This window comes from Desmodus rotundus, chromosome 6 (genome assembly GCF_022682495.2).
Source record: "Desmodus rotundus isolate HL8 chromosome 6, HLdesRot8A.1, whole genome shotgun sequence".
NCBI classification, from domain to species: domain Eukaryota; kingdom Metazoa; phylum Chordata; class Mammalia; order Chiroptera; family Phyllostomidae; genus Desmodus; species Desmodus rotundus.
This window is the reverse complement of record NC_071392.1, coordinates 103,348,722-103,366,646: the sequence shown is the minus strand read 5'-3', so window position 1 is coordinate 103,366,646 and position 17,925 is coordinate 103,348,722. Positions and strand designations below refer to the sequence as shown.

The window sequence follows — 17,925 nt, the reverse complement described above, 5'->3', positions numbered from 1 at the left end:
GGTTTGTTGTACACAATCAAAATTTTCCCTCCTGTCTTAACCTCAAATAACCAAAAGGAAAGCTAGTTACTGTTGCTAAGCCATATATAACATTTTTATGGCTTTTGAGCTGACCAGTGTAATTCTTTGCTGCTTTTTAGCCCGAATTAAAGCTTAGGAATGTTCATTTTCTAACAGTTTGTTTTATTTTGTTCATGTCTAAGCTTAAACATGTACCATAGCTTGGTTGTTTCATACAGGAAAGGCCTATAGTATTTATATGAGAAATTCTGTTCAGTTGCTATGAGATTCTTGCTTGTGTAAAATCGGATTTATCCTGCATGTACCTCTGATGTTTTCCAAATTATACAGACGTAGGTAAAATTAGATTTTGATAGCGTTGAAAGTTATTCTAAATTTCAGCTATTCTGTGCTTGAAGTAATTGCATAGAATATCTTGCTTAACCTTATGGTTGTCCCCCCATATCTGTGAGTTTTGTATCCAGCAGTAGTTTTGATCCGTAGTTGGGAATCTGTGGATGCAGACTGACTGTTTGCCCTGGTCTGTGCCATTTTATGTAAGGGACTTGAACATCCATGGATTTGGGTGTCTGAGGGGGGTCCTGGAATCCATCTCCATGGATACTGAGGGGTGACTGTAAAGTTAATGTGCATTTTCATATTCATATATTTAAGTGGTATAGCATAGATCTCTTCAGTAGAAATATTTCACACAAGGAAAATAATAATAAAAATGGCTCAAAGATCTACTCAGTTGAGTTCATATTGAATACATTTTGGGCCTTTGGGTTCTGATTCAATGAAAAGTCTACTGTAGTCATTTTCTGTGTCAGGAGCTTGAGACTGTCCTGCGATTGGATTGCATTCTGAGTGTGCTTTAAAATCATAACATTAAGGTACTATTAATCAGTTATTTTAAGTTCTTTTTCTCTCCTTTATTTTAATTTATGTTGTGATGGAAGAAAAGCACCAAGTGTTGAAAACATCTCAGTATTTCAGCCTTTATATTTTACTATCAAAATTATAAATAAAATAAATTTTGTTGGTATTTATTTCATACCTATAGCATCTGTTAAGACAGTAGTGTAATCTAGAACTCATGATTACTGATTGTGTGATTTTGGTTTTTTTCAAAGCTCTATATTTTAAGTTTGATCAGCATTGTGTATGAAATTTTACATTTTTATTTCATTTCCCTTCTTGGTAGTATTGCGCCACCTAGTGGAAATTGATGTCCCTTAATGTATGTCTCAGAATGTAGATGGAACGCAAGATGCATTATAACATGTTAAGAAAACATAGTTTGGAATGTTTGAACTTCTTGGTTGACTTGGAATTCTTTAATGATTGCTTTCCTGAACAAGAGTTTAGGACAAATAAAGCTCTTACTAAGTGAAGGTTTAGTAGGTTTAGTTGATGTCTTAAAATTATGAGCTCCTCAGTGTTAAAATCTGTTTCTTTTTCCAACAAGAAATACCTTACATTTAATTTCTTTATTAATTAGTGAAACTTTAATCAAGGCATATTATATTTCCATCAGTTAATATTAAAATAATTGTTGCTTTATGGATCTTGTCAAAATGCCTCCTTTCACCTGGAGTTTTATTGTTGTGCACCTAAGTAGAATGCAGTGGAGTTTACATGATATTTACCAATCTTGGTTTATTTTCAAATAACATGAGAAAAACATATTGGATGATAAATATTAATGAAATCTAAAGAAAAAAATGTTCTGCCTTGAAAATAATCTGAAATAAATTAGACTTTTATCATTTGAACACTTCTTACCAAATGATGAGTTCTTATTTGTGCTTACTTGGGTATAAATAAAATTAGGGTTTTATCAATCAAAGAGTTGGTGGTCTCTTTGTCTCTTTAAGTAAATAGGAAGAAAATGACTAATTCTTTGTGAGCTGTTCAGTGTCTACATTTTTAGTAGCACTTGAGAAATATTTCTGTCTTGGGGTTGGATATTCTGTATAATCAAACTGGAATATGAACTCTGAGGGTGTCTTCAGAATGCTCATTTATTACAAAGAATATTGAGAATTATCTAACCAGTTAGGGAAAGTAGTTCTGAATTATATGAGTCATTCAAGCATGTAATACCTTTATAGAGCCACAGATATCTTACAGTGTTTTTATCTTATTCTTTTTAGTTGCTGATGTGCATTCACAATGAGTGGATTAGGAGAAAACCCCTTGGACCCACTGGTCCCTGATTCACGGAAACGCAAATTGCCATGCGATGCCCCAGGCCAAGGGTAGGCAGTTTATTTTCTGCTGTTTCGCCAAGATGTCCTCCCCTTACCCTTATTTTTTTGGTTTAAAGATAACATTCCAACCTTCTGTTATTTACATTCTCTGGGAAATTTTTATCTTTTTGTCTTTAAATACTGTTGTTTTGCTTTGTATAAGTAGAGGGATTCAGTGATGATATGGACATCTTTATGATGTACTTGAAGCTTTATTGCTGACTTAGATTTAGATAGAAGGGAGAATATTATACTAACAGTGCGATACTGTAAGAAGCATTTCTCAACAGAAGAGGTAGGAATTAGGAGTAGATAACCAAGATTATTATAAATAAGGATTTTTAATATCTTTTAAGAACATGTTATAAGTTGATATTTTGGCATTTGTGAGGCTTAATCATTCTTATCCTGAATGAAGTTAGAAGTTTAAAATATAGAAATAAAATACTGAATTTTATGCAGTGATACTCTATAGCCATTTTAGTATTTTCCAAGGTGAATATAATTTGAATTTTAATGTGATAGTTGCAAAATACAATCTACGGTTTGTAATAAAACTGCATTATTAATACTTATCCCCAATTTCCAGATGATGCAACTGAGATTAACTTTTCCCAAGGGTACCGAGTGAATTTAGGTTTGCATGAATTTTTGCTGTACTGTACTACCTCTCCGAGGCAATGTTTTCATAGTTTTTATTGGCTGAATTCAGTTTATTTACATATGAAGATAATGGTGTTGTGTAGGGACTGATTCTGCCCGCCACTCTCTTGTGATAGATATATTCATGTTTTTTTCCCCCCACCCCCTCCTCTTCACAGTCTTACCTGCAGTGGTGAAAAGTGGAGACGGGAGCAGGAGAGTAAATATATTGAAGAATTGGCTGAACTGATATCTGCTAATCTTAGTGATATTGACAATTTCAATGTCAAACCAGATAAGTGTGCAATTTTAAAGGAAACAGTAAGACAGATTCGACAAATAAAAGAACAAGGTAATACAAAGTAAGAAAAAGACTCAAGTCTTTTAGAAGGAACTTGTTAACTGTATTTACATTTGTCTTTTTGCCACCTTGTTGCTTAGGTGGGGGCTACTACTAATTGAGGCTAGCTTCTGTGGGACCCGGACAAATGAGTTGACCAGCTTTACTCTTTAGGAAACTGTTACCGAGGAGGATTGGAAGAAGGCCAGTGTTGCTCACCATATCAAATGTTAGTTCTTTTTCAGGAAGCCATGGGACAGTAGTACATTTAGTAGTGAAAGAATATTTAGGGTATTTTTATCTTCTGCCCTCCTGGGCAACTCTGAAGTTTAATTTTAACATTTAAAATTGATAGCATTGTCTTATCAGGAAATATTACTATTTCCTGATAAGGACATAATTGTGTGTGTGCCTAGGCATGCGTGAGTGCGTTTCTCTGTGTCTGTTCTGGGGACTGTCTGAAGGTGGATTTAATCTGTCACTGGTATATGTGGTATTTGTAGTACTGCTTTCTGTCTTTTTAGGAAAAGCTATTTCCAATGATGATGATGTTCAGAAAGCTGATGTATCTTCTACAGGACAAGGGGTTATTGATAAAGACTCCTTAGGGCCACTTTTACTTCAGGCAAGTATATGGCTTTAGCTGTCCTGTAAGCTGTGTTGATTTTTAAATGATTGTTGAAATTTTGGTTAGGTAGTGAGAACAGAAAGACATAATTCCTACTTACGAGTCAGAACTCAGTATGTTGAATATGATGATAAAATACTCTTTATTTTCACAAAATATGTACCGTATTTTTCAGACTATAAGACGCGCCTAGGTTTTAGAGGAGGAAAATAGGGGAAAGGAAAAAAAACAAAACAAAAAAAACCCCTGCTCCACTGCTCCCCCCCCCCCAAGTGAGGCACGCTACATTTGGACTATAAGACGCACCCTCCATTTTCCTCCCAAATTTGGGGGGGGAAGTGCATCTTAGAGTCTGAAAAATACGGTAACTCAGGAGGTTTGCGGGCGGGGGGGGGTTTGGAGGGAGTGCCCCTTATATAACGTAGTTGCAGACTGAGAAAGCAAAGAGAGGAGAGGAGAGGTAGCACATAATGTCAGAGGTAATATTTGGGCACATTTTACCTCAGACTGCATTTTTGTGGGATTGATCGTGTAGCATATTACAGTTCTGTATTCTTGAGGAATTTCAGATTTTTAAAAGAAACTTCAGTTACAATTTACATTCAGTACTATTTTGTATTCATTTCACGTGTACAGCCTAGTGGTTAGACAAAAGACTTTACAAAACGTTCCCCCTAGTTTTACCCACCTGGCCCCATACGTAGTTATTACAGTGTTGTTGGCGACATTTCCTGTGCTGTACTTTACACCCCCTGTAACTACCCTGTTTTGTAACTGCCGATCTGTACTTCTCCATTCCTTCCCCTTCTTCACCAACCACCCTCCCTCTGGCAGGAATTTTTAAGACATAATGTGCATTGTTTTCTAAGTAGTTGTCTTAAGTAGATATGATTAACTTACAGTACTTACATAATGTTTCTCTTACTTGAAGTCAGGGTCCGAAGCCCTTCATAAAGTTCACTTTTCAACTTTTGTGTTTCAACCTGATTTGTTCCAGCTCCTTTTTAGTTGATCAGTTCATTTCTCTTTGTAAATTCTCATTAAGGAATAGTGTAGTTCCTGTAGCTCCACTTGGTATCAAATGGACACATGGGAGGTGCTAGGGATGATTGCTTTTTATTTCTAAAAGCTTTGAAGACATAGTTCTTCAAAAATCAGGTTAGACATTGATTTTATTTTGACATAACTCGTCTTTATTTTTTGAAATTGGCCTTCTTTATTTTTTGAAATCCTTACCCTAGGTTATGTTTATTTATTTTAGAGGGAGAGGAAAGGGTGTGGGGTGGGAAGGGTGGGGGGAGAGAAAGAGAAAGAAAGAAACAGAGAAACACTGATGTGAGAGAGAAACATCAATGTGAGAGAGATTGGTTGCCTCCCATACATGCCCCAACTGGGGATTGAACCCACAACCTAGGTATGCTCCCTGACCAGGAATCAGACCCACAGCCTTTTGGTATATGGGATGATGCTCCAACCAACTAAGCCACTCAACCAGGGTTGTCTTTTTATTTTTTGTAGAGTCCTGTAGTAATGGTGCTAAGGTTAGTAGAAATGGTGCCTGGTAGTTGTTTGCAGTGAATGTTACATCAACAGTAGTTTTTTAAAATTCTACTTAGTACCAAGGCTGGTGTCTTAGTCTTCTAAGGCTGCCATAATAAAATGCCACAGATTGGGTGGGTTGAAACAGCAGAAATTTATTTCTTATCATTTTGGAGGTTGGAAGTCCAAGATCAAGGTGTGAGCAGGCCTTTTTTTTTTCCTCCACCTGTCCCCCCCCCCCCCCCCCCCCCCCCCGCCCATACCTCTCTCCTTGGCTTGTGTAGATGGCTGCCTTCTCACTGTCTTCATACAGGCTTCTCTTTGTGGGTGTATATCCATGGTGTGTGTGTGTGTGTGTGTGTGTGTGTGTGTGTGTGTGTCTGTCTGTCTGTCTGTCTGTCTGTCTGTGTGTGTCTCTTTCTCTTTCTCTCTCTTTCCCCTTCCTCCTTGTAAGGACACCAGCCATACTAGTTTAGAGTCCTACCTTTATGACTTCATTTAACCTTAATTACCTCCTGTAAGCCTTGTCTGCATTGAGGGTTGGGGGTTCAACATGTGAGTTTTGGTAGGGATAGAGCACAGTCCATAATATCCAGTATTAACATACCCTACTTTAGGCATTGGATGGTTTCCTGTTTGTGGTGAATCGCGATGGAAACATTGTATTTGTGTCAGAAAATGTCACACAGTACCTGCAATATAAGCAAGAAGACCTGGTTAACACAAGTGTCTACAATATCTTGCATGAAGAAGACAGAAAGGATTTCCTTAAAAACTTACCAAAATCTACAGGTAGGCCTTTAATGTGCATTTTCTTAATAAGTTGAAAAAAATGTTTCATGTCTTAGAAAATTGAATGTACCTTTTAGGAAGCCAAGTGATTAAATTTACATAGAAAGGCAAATGCTTAATGGCAAAATTTTCAGATATTAACCTTGGCGAATTTAGAATACGGTATACATTTCAGATGGCCAAAATTATACAGTGAGAGTTCTGTTTCAGTTGAGATTATTTCAATGTTTTATGTACAGTAGTCTCCCCTTATTCTCAGGGCATATGTTCCAGGGCCCCCAGTGGATGCCTGAAACTGGATAGTACCAAACCTTATATATACTATGCTTTCTTTCTATACATGCACACATAACTTTTTCACTTAAAGGAAACATTCTATTTTATTTATTTATTTTTCCTCACCCAAGGACTTTTTAAAAAATTGCTTTTAGAGAGAGGATAGGGGAGAGGGAGAGGGAGAGACAGAGATTGAGATATAAAACAGAAACATTGACTGGTTGCCTTGAACATACCCTGGCTGGGGATCAAACCTGCAACCTGGGTATGTTCCCTGCCCGGGAATCGAATCCATGACCTTTTTGGTCTTTGGGCTGATGCTTCAGCCAACTGAGTCATACTGGCCAAGGCACGGAAGCATTTTATATCTTTTCTCTGGCATATCCAAATCGTCAGCGTCACTGCTCTCGTATTTTGGGGCCACTACTAAGTAAAGTAGGGTTACTTGAACACAAGGACTGCGTCTGAGCCGCTGGATCTGATAACCGAGAGAGCTGGCAGTGACCGACAGGTGGGTAGCGTATACAGCATGGGGATGCAGGACAGAGGGGTGGTTCATGTTCCAGGCAGGGTGTGGTGGGAAGGCACACGGTGGAAGGCTTAGGAATTGTTTATTTCTGGGTTTTTCATTTAATAGTTTTGGACCATGGTCACCCGCAGGCAACTGAAACTGTGGATGAAGGGGAACTCTGCTGTATTGCCACCTTGCACTGTTAGTGTAGACATTACTATGGAAAACTAATGAGAAAATGTAGCTTGAGTTTTTGATGATGGTCGTGGACTGAATTGCCAGCTTTTAAAAAACCCCTTTCAATTTATTTTCCAAAGTTAATGGAGTTGCCTGGACAAATGAGACCCAGAGACAAAAAAGCCATACATTCAATTGCCGTATGTTGATGAAAACACCACATGATATTCTGGAAGACATGAACACTAGTCCTGAAATGCGCCAGAGATACGAAACCATGCAGTGCTTTGCCCTGTCTCAGCCACGAGCTATGATGGAGGAGGGGGAAGGTAAGAGTGATCACACGTATGTGATGCTTATCATCGATCGGGCACATAGCAGGCAAACTCCAGCTGGGTGAATTCCGTTGTTACCTTGCTTACTGAGTTGCGTGTCCTTACGCGTTGAGCAGACGTATCTGACAGCTCCGGAGGTTTCTCACTCAGTTAAGTTTTGTCGTAGACTTGCAGTCCTGCATGATCTGCGTGGCCCGCCGCATTACCACGGGAGAAAGAGCGTTCCCATCCAACCCTGAGAGCTTCATCACTAGGCATGACCTTTCAGGTAAAAGCTTCGTGTGTTTACGTTTCACTCATTTAGAAGATCTGTAGAAAAGTTGACTTTAGCTTCTTTAGATTGCACTGTCAGGCTCCATCCCCTGTGACGAATGCTTTGCATAGATTATTTCCTGTATTTCTTATACAACCCTCGGAGAGACTCAGTAAAACCCTTGGCATGTGAGAGAGAGCACCTGGTTTTCTTTCCCAATAGCATTTCAAATCAGAGATTAATGTTTTTTTCTCTAACTTCAAGCCCATTTTTCATAAAGAAAGAAATTTTCAAAGATATGGGTAATTTTAATGAGAATTACTGGGAGTAATTCTTGACATCAACCTTGGACTGCCCGTTTTTTCACCACAGGAGTAAAGACTCGAAGCTGGTGTAGTTGATAAGGCGCAGTGATGAAATTGAACGCAATGCCAGTGTTTTTCTGTAGTCACCTTCAGGGCCAGTCGTACAGTCCCTTAAACCTAAGTGGTGATGCCAAGGGTTTATCACATAGGATGCACCTCACAGATGAGGAGACGGGACTGGCGACGGAGCGGTTGTGTTACTTGTCCAAGGTCATGGCTTATGAGAGAATTTGCAGATGGCTCTGCCTGATCTCAGAGCCTGAACTGTTTGTTTAGTGTTCTCCTTGTAGACCCTCGATAATTTGATAAAATGTAGTAGGTTTAAATAAACATAACAAAACTATAGTTTTATATGTTTTTATATATGTATATATTTACACATAATAATGATATGTATACTGTAAAAAATACCTGTTTTCACAATCATCATTTCATGCCAGGCTCAGTTACTTATCTGGAGGTTGCTTGAGATTAATTTTCACAGAATTAATAAATTCTATGGAATTTATTAATAAATTAATAAATAAATTTTCATATAAAAAAGCAAAAAAGTTATTTGTATTCTAAAATCTTAATCTGTTTGCACTGATGAATATTCTTTCTATTTGAAAATTTTGTCTTACCCTGAGATAATCAGACCTTAGGACAACAATTTTTATGTACTATTCTTTTAGAATGTTTGTTTGCTGCATCTGTTATGATTTGTCAGTCTAAGTTTTCTCCCTAGATAACAATACTTTATCTTTTACTGAAAATACTAAAAAAAACCTCTTTACCTAACCAGTGTAGTGAGGAGAACCTTTACAAATTCTCATCAGTATCTTCCCTTAGTACAGAAGCAATACATTGATTATAAAAGTCAGAAGTTACCAAGCAGGAAAGAATCAAGGACTTCAGTTTGGTTAACATCTGAGAGCCATCTTCCTATAGGTACAGTCGGTACCTTCCAATTGCTGTCTGTTCTTCCTATAGGAGGTTTGCTTTCAACACAGTGCTGTTTTTGGCTTCTGGAGAGATTTTATCCTCTGTCCCTCATGTGTTTAATAATTTTTTTCTGAGCATCTATTTTGCGTTTGTCACATGGCTTTCAGGGCTAAGTTCAGGGGCGGTGGTTGAGGAGAGATCGTTCTAATTCTTGGCAGAGCATACAAGTGTTTACTCTTTCTGGACTGCATTTCTCTCTTCCACCTAGTCATGTTTCCTCCATTAATAAGATTTTTATTTGTCGCCATTAAAGATCTGAATTTTAAACAGATTCTTGGACAAGTGGCTCATATTCTTCAGCTTATCCAACATTAGTGCCGTTTTAGCTTTTCCAGAACTATCTTTGGGTGTGAATCTCCATGAGTTTTTCCAATCCAAACTTACTTTCTTCATTTTTACTTTTCTCGCAAAAATACCGTGGAGGGGTAAATAGATTGGCACACCTTTTCTACATCTCTCCCGTGCTGCCAGGAACCGAGTTGTTGACGACTTCTGTACTCTTGTGTCTTAGTTTCCATCCTCTTCTGGGTTTGGTGGACCTTTTGTGCTGAGCATAAGAAAGTGTTTGGATCTGAGTATTGCATTTTTTTAGTGCTGTCTCTGCAGAACAGAGAAAACAGTCATTGATAGACTTGACATCAACATGAGCTTTAGTCATGGTCTGACATGTTTTTTACCATGGTTCATATTTTGTCACAGACATCTGTGTCGTGGATGTTGATCACACGCTTTCTGCCCTGGACATCATCACTAATTATTTTGAATTTTCTAAATGCAACTTAAATGTTCTGTAGATCAGCAAGGCTCACTTCAGTAGGACGACTCTTGAGATCACTGGAGGCAATTTTGGTTCCGTGAGTCCTTGTGATTAGTGTCTGCCCAGTATTTCTGGTATTGAACAGAGCTGGTGCTTTCGTGTCATACCAATTATTTGTTGGAAATGGATGAGCCACTTTTATTCTTGGCTTTTTTTTTTTGGCCACTGTGGGTAAGGAGTTTTTTTTCCTTGCAATCTACCTGGTACTGCTCAGAACTTGAGAAGGCCTAGCCAATTTTTAAGGACTGTCTTCATGAAACCTACTTTAATTTTACAGCATTTTTGAGTTGTATGTATTTTGTTTCTTCAGTGTATTTGATGTTAAGCAAAAGTTGTCAGAAACTTTCAGATTTGTGGCCACGAATGGTTAACCCTCCTAGTTTAGATTTTAAGTGTCCAACAAATGCAGTCACCTCTGAGATGGGCAGAAGTGTTCCTGCCAGCCGGTTAGGCAGGTTATTTTTTCTTGCTTCAAGTTTCACAGGCAGTGTCTTCAGGTATGAACAATTTTACTGTTTTTGGTTTTGTTTTTTTTTTTTTCTTTAAATGAAAATGAACCTCAGGTTATCCAGCCATATTTTCTGTGCATTAAGAAAGTAAAAGGAATTGTGTTATACACTCTTACAGTCTATATAGCAAAACATTTAATTTAAGAGTTTCCTGTAGGACTCTGCCCTTCAAGAAGAAAGCTCTGGATACAGCAGAAATTTGGATCAGAGAAGGCGGAACAAAGATTTAGTGTATTTTATTTTTTAGTGCTAAGCCATGCAGTGTGCAGCATGTAAATCCTTGTAGGTTGGATTTAAATTTTTATTTTCTATTTAATAGGAAAACTTGTCAACATAGATACAAATTCACTGAGATCCTCTATGAGGCCCGGCTTTGAAGATATAATCCGAAGGTGCATCCAGAGATTTTTTAGTCTTAATGATGGGCAGTCATGGTCCCAAAAACGTCACTATCAAGAAGGTAGAGAATTTTAAGGTTCATTCTTGATGCTGTTTGTGGCTGTGCTTGATGTGCTGTAAAGCAGTGATTATATACATGGCTGTAGTCGGTGTTTGGTGTGGGGGGGCAAGGAACATGAATTATGAGCACTTTAATTTAGCCTGTTCATAATTTTGGTGCAGGTCCAATCTTTCACTGGATTTTGAAAATGTTGCATTTGAAATATATTTCTTTTCCCTCCTATATGTGTCTGTTTGCAATTGTAGCTATTAGTAATGGGATATTTTCCCCAACAGCTTACATTCACGGCCATGCAGAAACTCCAGTGTATCGATTCTCTTTGGCTGATGGGACTATAGTGACGGCACAAACAAAAAGCAAACTCTTCCGAAATCCGGTAACAAACGATCGTCATGGCTTCGTCTCCACTCACTTTCTTCAGAGGTAATGAGAAGTGCCTGTGTGTTCTCATTGTGAATGCAGCAGTGTTCTCAGGGTGCTTTGTTACTTGTGTAAAAAGGGAAATTTAATGAGACTAAAAGCAAAAAGGATGTTGGATTTGCCAAAGTGAGTTTAGATGCCTGGATTACAATATGTTTTCTTTAAGGTTTTATTTTTATGTGAAAATGAGTATTTCTTCATTAAATAATTACTTCCTGGGAAATCTTGTAAATGGGAAGGCTACTGGATAAAAGCATGTAAAATCTGACTACCTCTGTTACTTTTCATTTCTAATATCACATTGCCTTAAAGATTAAATTTAAAATTTGAAGGTAGACTAAGAATAGTTACTATTGCTGTTGCTAATGGTAACAACACAAAATTCACTCATTAATTACCTTGAGTAGTTGGCAGGCCCCTCCAGGTTAACCTCCTTGGTAAACAGCAACGCTAGTAAAGCCCTGCCGGCGGGACTCCAGCTAACAGAGCTTTCGGCCATTCACAGTAAATGGTGGCATCACTCATTTAGATTTTGTGGCCTATTAAAAAGTATGTTATTAGGTTAATAACTGATCAGTATCTAGATTGGAATTGTTACTCGGTATCAGAATGACGCCTAAGAAGTTAAGTTCCTGGGCACTTCATCCTTTTTAAAAAATCTGATTCAGGGCTTGAATGCATGCCTGTAATTTTTTTCTTTGTTTGCAGGGAACAGAATGGGTACAGACCAAACCCAAATCCTGTTGGACAAGGCATTAGACCTCCAGCAGCTGGATGTAACAGTTCAGTAGGTAGTGTGAGCATGTCACCAAACCAAGGCTTACAGATGCTGAATAGCAGGACCTATGGCTTGGCTGACCCCAGCACCACAGGGCAAATGAGCGGAGCTAGATATGGGGCTTCCGGTAACATAGCTTCAGTGAACCCTGGGCCGGCCATGCAGTCACCACCTTCCTACCAGAACAACAGCTATGGTCTCAACATGAGCAGTCCCCCCCACGGGAGCCCTGGTCTTGGCTCCAGCCAACAGAGTATCATGGTTTCTCCTCGTAATCGCGGGAGTCCGAAGATGGCCTCACATCAGTTTTCCCCTGTTGCAGGTATTTCTGTTGGCGTTTTCTTCTTTGGTGTTCCTTTCTTTCCATGCCACTGCAATTCTTGTGAAGTTAATTCATTTTATAATAGAAACTCTGCAGAGTTAAGTGGTGTTTTGTTACAGCATTGGCTAGTCTAATTCTTTTCCTCACTTTTCTCCACATTCAGGTGTGCACTCTCCCATGGGATCTTCTGGCAATACAGGGAGCCACAGCTTTTCCAGCAGCTCCCTCAGTGCCCTTCAAGCTATCAGTGAAGGCGTGGGGACATCTCTTTTATCTACTCTGTCTTCACCAGGTCCCAAATTGGACAACTCTCCCAATATGAATATAACTCAACCAAATAAAGTGAACAGTCAGGATTCAAAGAGTCCCATAGGCTTGTATTGTGACCAGAACCCAGTGGAGAGTTCTGTGTGTCAGTCAAATGCCCGGGATCACCTCAGTGACAAAGACAGTAAGGAGAGCACTGTCGAAGGATCAGAGAGTCAGCGGGGCCCTCTGGAGAGCAAAGGCCACAAAAAATTACTGCAGCTACTTACCTGTTCTTCTGATGACCGGGGTCATTCCTCTCTGACCAGCTCCCCCCTGGATCCAAGTTGTAAAGACTCTTCCATTAGTGTCACCAGCCCCTCTGGGGTCTCATCTTCAACATCTGGGGTGTCCTCCACATCCAGTATGCACGGGTCACTGCTACAAGAGAAGCACCGGATTTTGCACAAGTTGCTGCAAAATGGGAACTCGCCAGCCGAAGTAGCCAAGATTACCGCAGAAGCCACTGGGAAAGACACTAGTAGCACGACATTTTGTGTGGAAGGTAACATCAAGCAGGAGCAACTAAGTCCTAAGAAGAAAGAAAATAACGCCCTACTTAGATACCTGCTGGACAGGGATGACCCCAGTGACACACACGCTAAAGAACTGCAACCCAAGGTGGAGGGAGCGGACGGCAAGGTGAGCCAGTGCAGCAGCTCCGCTGTCCCCAGCTCGAGTCAAGAGAAAGACGCTAAAATGAAGACGGAAGCAAACGAGGAGGTAATCTGTTCTCTCTGCATTCCAGCTTAGTCGTGTCTCATCATTGTTTTTTATGTAAATTATCTTCTGTTTTAGATTTATGTAATGGAAGTTAGTTTTCAGCTGTCATTTCTTCGTGATTTTTTTGAGCATCAGTAAAGCATATTATGATGCAATTTTGAAATATCACACGTATATGCTTTAAAATGTGACTATAACTCGTTAGTAGCCAATTTGAAATTTCTTACGGATGTGTTTATTGTTGGAATGAGCAGCTGGGGTCATTAAGGGTATGGTAGAAAGAAACTTGTTGAGGGGGGACTTTTGTATTAAGCAACAGCATTTTGATTTTTATCTAAAATCACATCATATGTACACAATCACATTTTGTATAAGCACTCTCCAAATTTTGCTTGAGGAGCACTTCTGGGAGACATTAATATGTGCTTGAGAAAATTAAAGTCTTGGAGGAGTCCCACTGTTGGGATGTCTGTTTCACTTTCTTTAAGCTAGTATTCTCCAAATTTATTGATCAAAAGCCCCTTTTAAAGCATGCCTATGAATATTATGTTGAACATCAGCTTGTTGCTTTTAGTATTAATTGTATTTGTTTTCAGAAGTTATGTACGGATGCAGATATCTCTGTCTGCTAATGATCCTGATTAATGTTAGCTGGAAAATATCCTACAGTTTGAGAGTTAAACATGTAATGTAAATTCAGGAAATGTCCCTTGGAAAGCACTTCCAAACCCAGGGATTTATCTAGGTAGTAGGAACTGTTCTTTCAAGGAAGAAGACAAGGTGGGGTCATAATCAGCCAGCCTTTAAGTAGGGAATTATTTCAGGTACTTATTTAGTAATGCACACAGGTTCATTTTTAAAATTTTATTTTCAGGGATCTGGAGATTTGGATAATCTAGATGCTATTCTTGGGGATCTGACTAGTTCTGACTTTTACAATAATTCCATATCCACAAATGGTAGTAATCTGGGAACCAAGCAACAAGTGCTTCATGGACCTAATTCTTTGGGTAAGAAAGAATTGAGTTTTATTCTTGCTGTCTTTTAGACTTTTCTGTGTACTTGTATGTCCTGTAACATTAAGAATAAGGATCCAGCGGGTATATAGGACTTCAAAATACATACTCTGCCTCTCAGTTTCTTATACTAATTTATAATCATGTGTTTATAAAAAACTTGTGGGACATTTTCCTACTTTAAAAAGATTTCCCATTTCTAACTAATGATGTTAGTGATCATAGCACTCAACAGGAAAATGTTAATCTTTGGTTGGTCCAGATGAGTAGTAGCTATGAGGACGTATGTTTCTCTAGGCACTGAGAATTGGATTAGAAGGCAACCAAAACTGTAGCTCAAAACCGGTCCTTTGACACTCACAGAATCTTGTCATTTCATTATGAGACTTTTCTTCTCTGGTGTTTGCCTGTTCTTACCTAGCCTCTTCTATAGCCATGTCTTTCCTTGTTCGACAGTTTAATAAGGATATATTATATGTATCAGTTGAAAAAGTAATTCACAATTATCTGAATGGTTTGCTACTTCTTTGATTAGAAGGCAATAATATCTGGTTACACTTAATTGTAAAATTTTAAACAGAGGCCATTTAATAGGTAGACATATGGGAAGAACCTTCAGGATTTTGAAACATTGGTAACATTTTCAGTATTAAGTGAAGCAGAATAGGAATGACCACATCAGGCAACAAGTCAGTGCCCATTACTTTAGCCAATACTGAAACTCTTGTTTCTACTTTGTTTGGAATACGAGGTTGGGTGGTTTTTTTTTTTTTTTTTTTTTTTTTTGGTACTTGGTGTTTATGTTGTAAAGGAAGACAGTGTTTGTTTTAGTAAGAAGGACATTCTCGGGTGGGTGGTATTAGCATTTGTGCCTTTTCCTTGATTGTTTATGTACTGAATCATCAGAGGATATTTGCATGTGTTGTGCTTCTGTGTTTTCAGCAGGTTTGAGGAGTCCGCAGTCTGTGCAGTCCGTTCGGCCTCCGTATAACCGAGCAGTGTCTCTGGATAGCCCTGTTTCTGTTGGCTCAAGTCCTCCAGTAAAGAATATCAGTTCTTTCCCCATGTTACCAAAGCAGCCTGTGTTGGGTGGGAATCCAAGAATGATGGATAGTCAGGAAAATTATGGTTCAAATATGGGTATGTTATTTCTAATTAGTATTTGTGAATAAAATTCTCTTTTGGGAAAAGCAAATTTAACACTTAAAGCTATTTAAAGAACTTGGTTCATGTAATAGGTTTTTGAATAAAAGTAGCATAAGTTTCTTTCATGATTATTTGCTTCATTTATTCTGTGTCTTGGTTATTTAAACTCTGAAGGAGGCTTTTGGTCTCAGGCATTTTCTAACCTGTGAAGAATACATGGCAGCCCATCAAAATTATTCTTAGGATGACAAAGCGCTTTTTTTTTTGGTCATGGCTGATGTTATGTATAAATGATTGCACCTATATGATATAAGAAAGATTTCATTATAACATGGAAAAGACCTAACCATTTCTACCTCTTGTAGGTGGACCAAACAGAAATGTGACTGTGAATCAGACTCCGTCCTCGGGAGACTGGGGCTTACCAAACTCGAAGGCTAGCCGAATGGAACCTATGAGTTCACCCGCCCTGGGAAGACCAGGAGTGGATTATAATGCCTCTTTACCCAGACCTACGTTGGGTGGCTCGATGCCCACCTTGCCTCTTCGGTCCAATAGCATTCCAGGTGCAAGACCAATGTTGCAGCAGCAGCAGCAGCAGCAGCAGCAGATGCTTCAAATGCGTGAGCATCCCCTTCATAGCAAAAGAAAATTAGATGTTGTAGGGTAATTTTTGCTGTTGGATTATTTTAAAAATTATTCTTTCCTGTTGTTCCCCCAGGGCCTGGTGAAATTCCCATGGGAATGGGTGTCAGTCCTTATGGCCAAGCAGCACCATCTAACCAACCAGGTTCCTGGCCAGATGGCATGTTGTCCATGGAACAAAGTCTTCACGGGGCTCAAAATAGGTGGGGGTTTATTATGTGGCTCTGTAGAAAATGTTAGCATTGGATTACCCAGAAAAGGGTCAGAGTGCAGGAACCAACCTGACAGAACGAGAAAAACTCTGAAATTAGGTACTTGGTGTGCAACCGAGCATTTCTTGGATAATTGTATGCAAAACAAGGCTGAGGCGAGGCCGCCCTGGTGGCACTCACAGGGGAGGCAGGAAACAGCGGCATGTGGTCCAGCTGCCGGGACTCCTGAGTGGCCAGACCTGGGAGCCTCCCTCCGAGGTAGAGTCTCTCTTGATGTAGTAGCCCTCCTCCCCGAGGAGGGGTAAATTTGTACCAGTTCGACGAGATAAATGGTGCTCAGAAGATAAGTCTAGTTTTTATGGAAAATTAATTTTTCAGGATTGGATAAGTCTTTAGCCATTTCTTAAAAGACGTTTCAGGAATGTTGGTGATAGTGAACTGTAGCCCTCCTTTTTGTAAAAGAACAATTGTGGATTATGTGTATATTTTATTTTGCTTTCGTGTGGTCAGTAACTTGCTTGCATGAAGGAGGCTACCTGTCAATGTCAGTTCTAACTTGAATGCTATAGTAAATTAAGCTAAGAAAAAATGAATCGATCTATTGAGTAGTCAGTGATGTGATCACATGAATTTATTAACTTGAGTGCTTCCCTACCCAGTAGAGAACAAGTAGTTTCATCACTGCATTTTTCTGAGCCAGGAGAAGTGTCTAGCTCCATGCCTTTGTCACGTGTCGGAGAGCTGGGGCACCTTGCTGTGGGTGTTTGGAGTTTGTATTGTGCTCACCAGTACATGAGCTCTGTGGGCCAAGTGTAACAAAAAGTTACTTTGGGAGATTCCCAGGCTCAGTTCATTGATAGTGCAACCTTGCTGTCCTTTTTCCTATTTTTTTTTTCTCTCAACTTACTTGACTATTACCACCTCTAGTCTTGTAGGATCTTGAAAATTGCACCCCTCTTTCTCTGCTATCCTTCAGATGCCTAGGGGTCTAGCAGTGAGATTTTGGTGGTGGGAGAGGTGAGGCCTAAGCTAAATTTGGTGGTCGGAGATGGCCTGGTGAGTTTAAATTGTGGGCCTTAAATTTAAGTTGATACCATTTGCTAGTCTCTGTTCCTCAGTTCATTATATATGCTTACAGTGTTTGAATTATTGTTGCACGTTAAAATATTGTGTGTGGTTATTGTGGGTTTTTTTTTTTTTTTTTTTTTTTTTTTTGAAGAGGAAAAGCACCATTGAGATTGATCGCACGTCTCTTTTTAGGCCACTTCTTAGGAATTCCCTGGATGATCTCCTTGGGCCACCTTCTAACTTAGAAGGACAGAATGATGAAAGAGCGTTATTGGACCAACTGCACACTCTCTTGAGCAACACCGATGCCACAGGCTTAGAGGAGATTGACAGGGCTCTGGGCATCCCTGAACTTGTAAATCAGGTGGGTAGCACTGACGTGGAAAAAGAAGTGAGTGTGTGCACA

At 39.2% G+C, this 17,925-nt stretch overlaps 1 protein-coding gene across 16 annotated transcripts in view; it reads left to right on the top strand.

Moving 5' to 3' along the window:
• The window catches only part of NCOA3 (nuclear receptor coactivator 3), a 95,188-nt gene that overhangs the window by 64,612 nt on the left and 12,651 nt on the right, over positions 1-17,925 (top strand). For 12 of the 16 annotated variants that reach the window (XM_053927168.1, XM_053927176.1, XM_053927174.1 and 9 more), the window contains 15 exons: positions 2,160-2,264; positions 3,077-3,249; positions 3,762-3,862; positions 6,022-6,196; positions 7,301-7,489; positions 7,662-7,763; positions 10,743-10,883; positions 11,159-11,306; positions 12,012-12,403; positions 12,567-13,432; positions 14,307-14,442; positions 15,391-15,588; positions 15,960-16,217; positions 16,316-16,442; positions 17,712-17,883. In XM_053927168.1, coding sequence (XP_053783143.1) covers positions 2,179-2,264; positions 3,077-3,249; positions 3,762-3,862; positions 6,022-6,196; positions 7,301-7,489; positions 7,662-7,763; positions 10,743-10,883; positions 11,159-11,306; positions 12,012-12,403; positions 12,567-13,432; positions 14,307-14,442; positions 15,391-15,588; positions 15,960-16,217; positions 16,316-16,442; positions 17,712-17,883 — 3,264 coding nt within the window. In that variant the 5' untranslated portion in view covers positions 2,160-2,178. The remainder of the gene's footprint in view (positions 1-2,159; positions 2,265-3,076; positions 3,250-3,761; positions 3,863-6,021; positions 6,197-7,300; positions 7,490-7,661; positions 7,764-10,742; positions 10,884-11,158; positions 11,307-12,011; positions 12,404-12,566; positions 13,433-14,306; positions 14,443-15,390; positions 15,589-15,959; positions 16,218-16,315; positions 16,443-17,711; positions 17,884-17,925) is intronic. The other 4 variants (XM_053927177.1, XM_053927175.1, XM_053927173.1 and 1 more) reach the window with 1 other exon arrangement.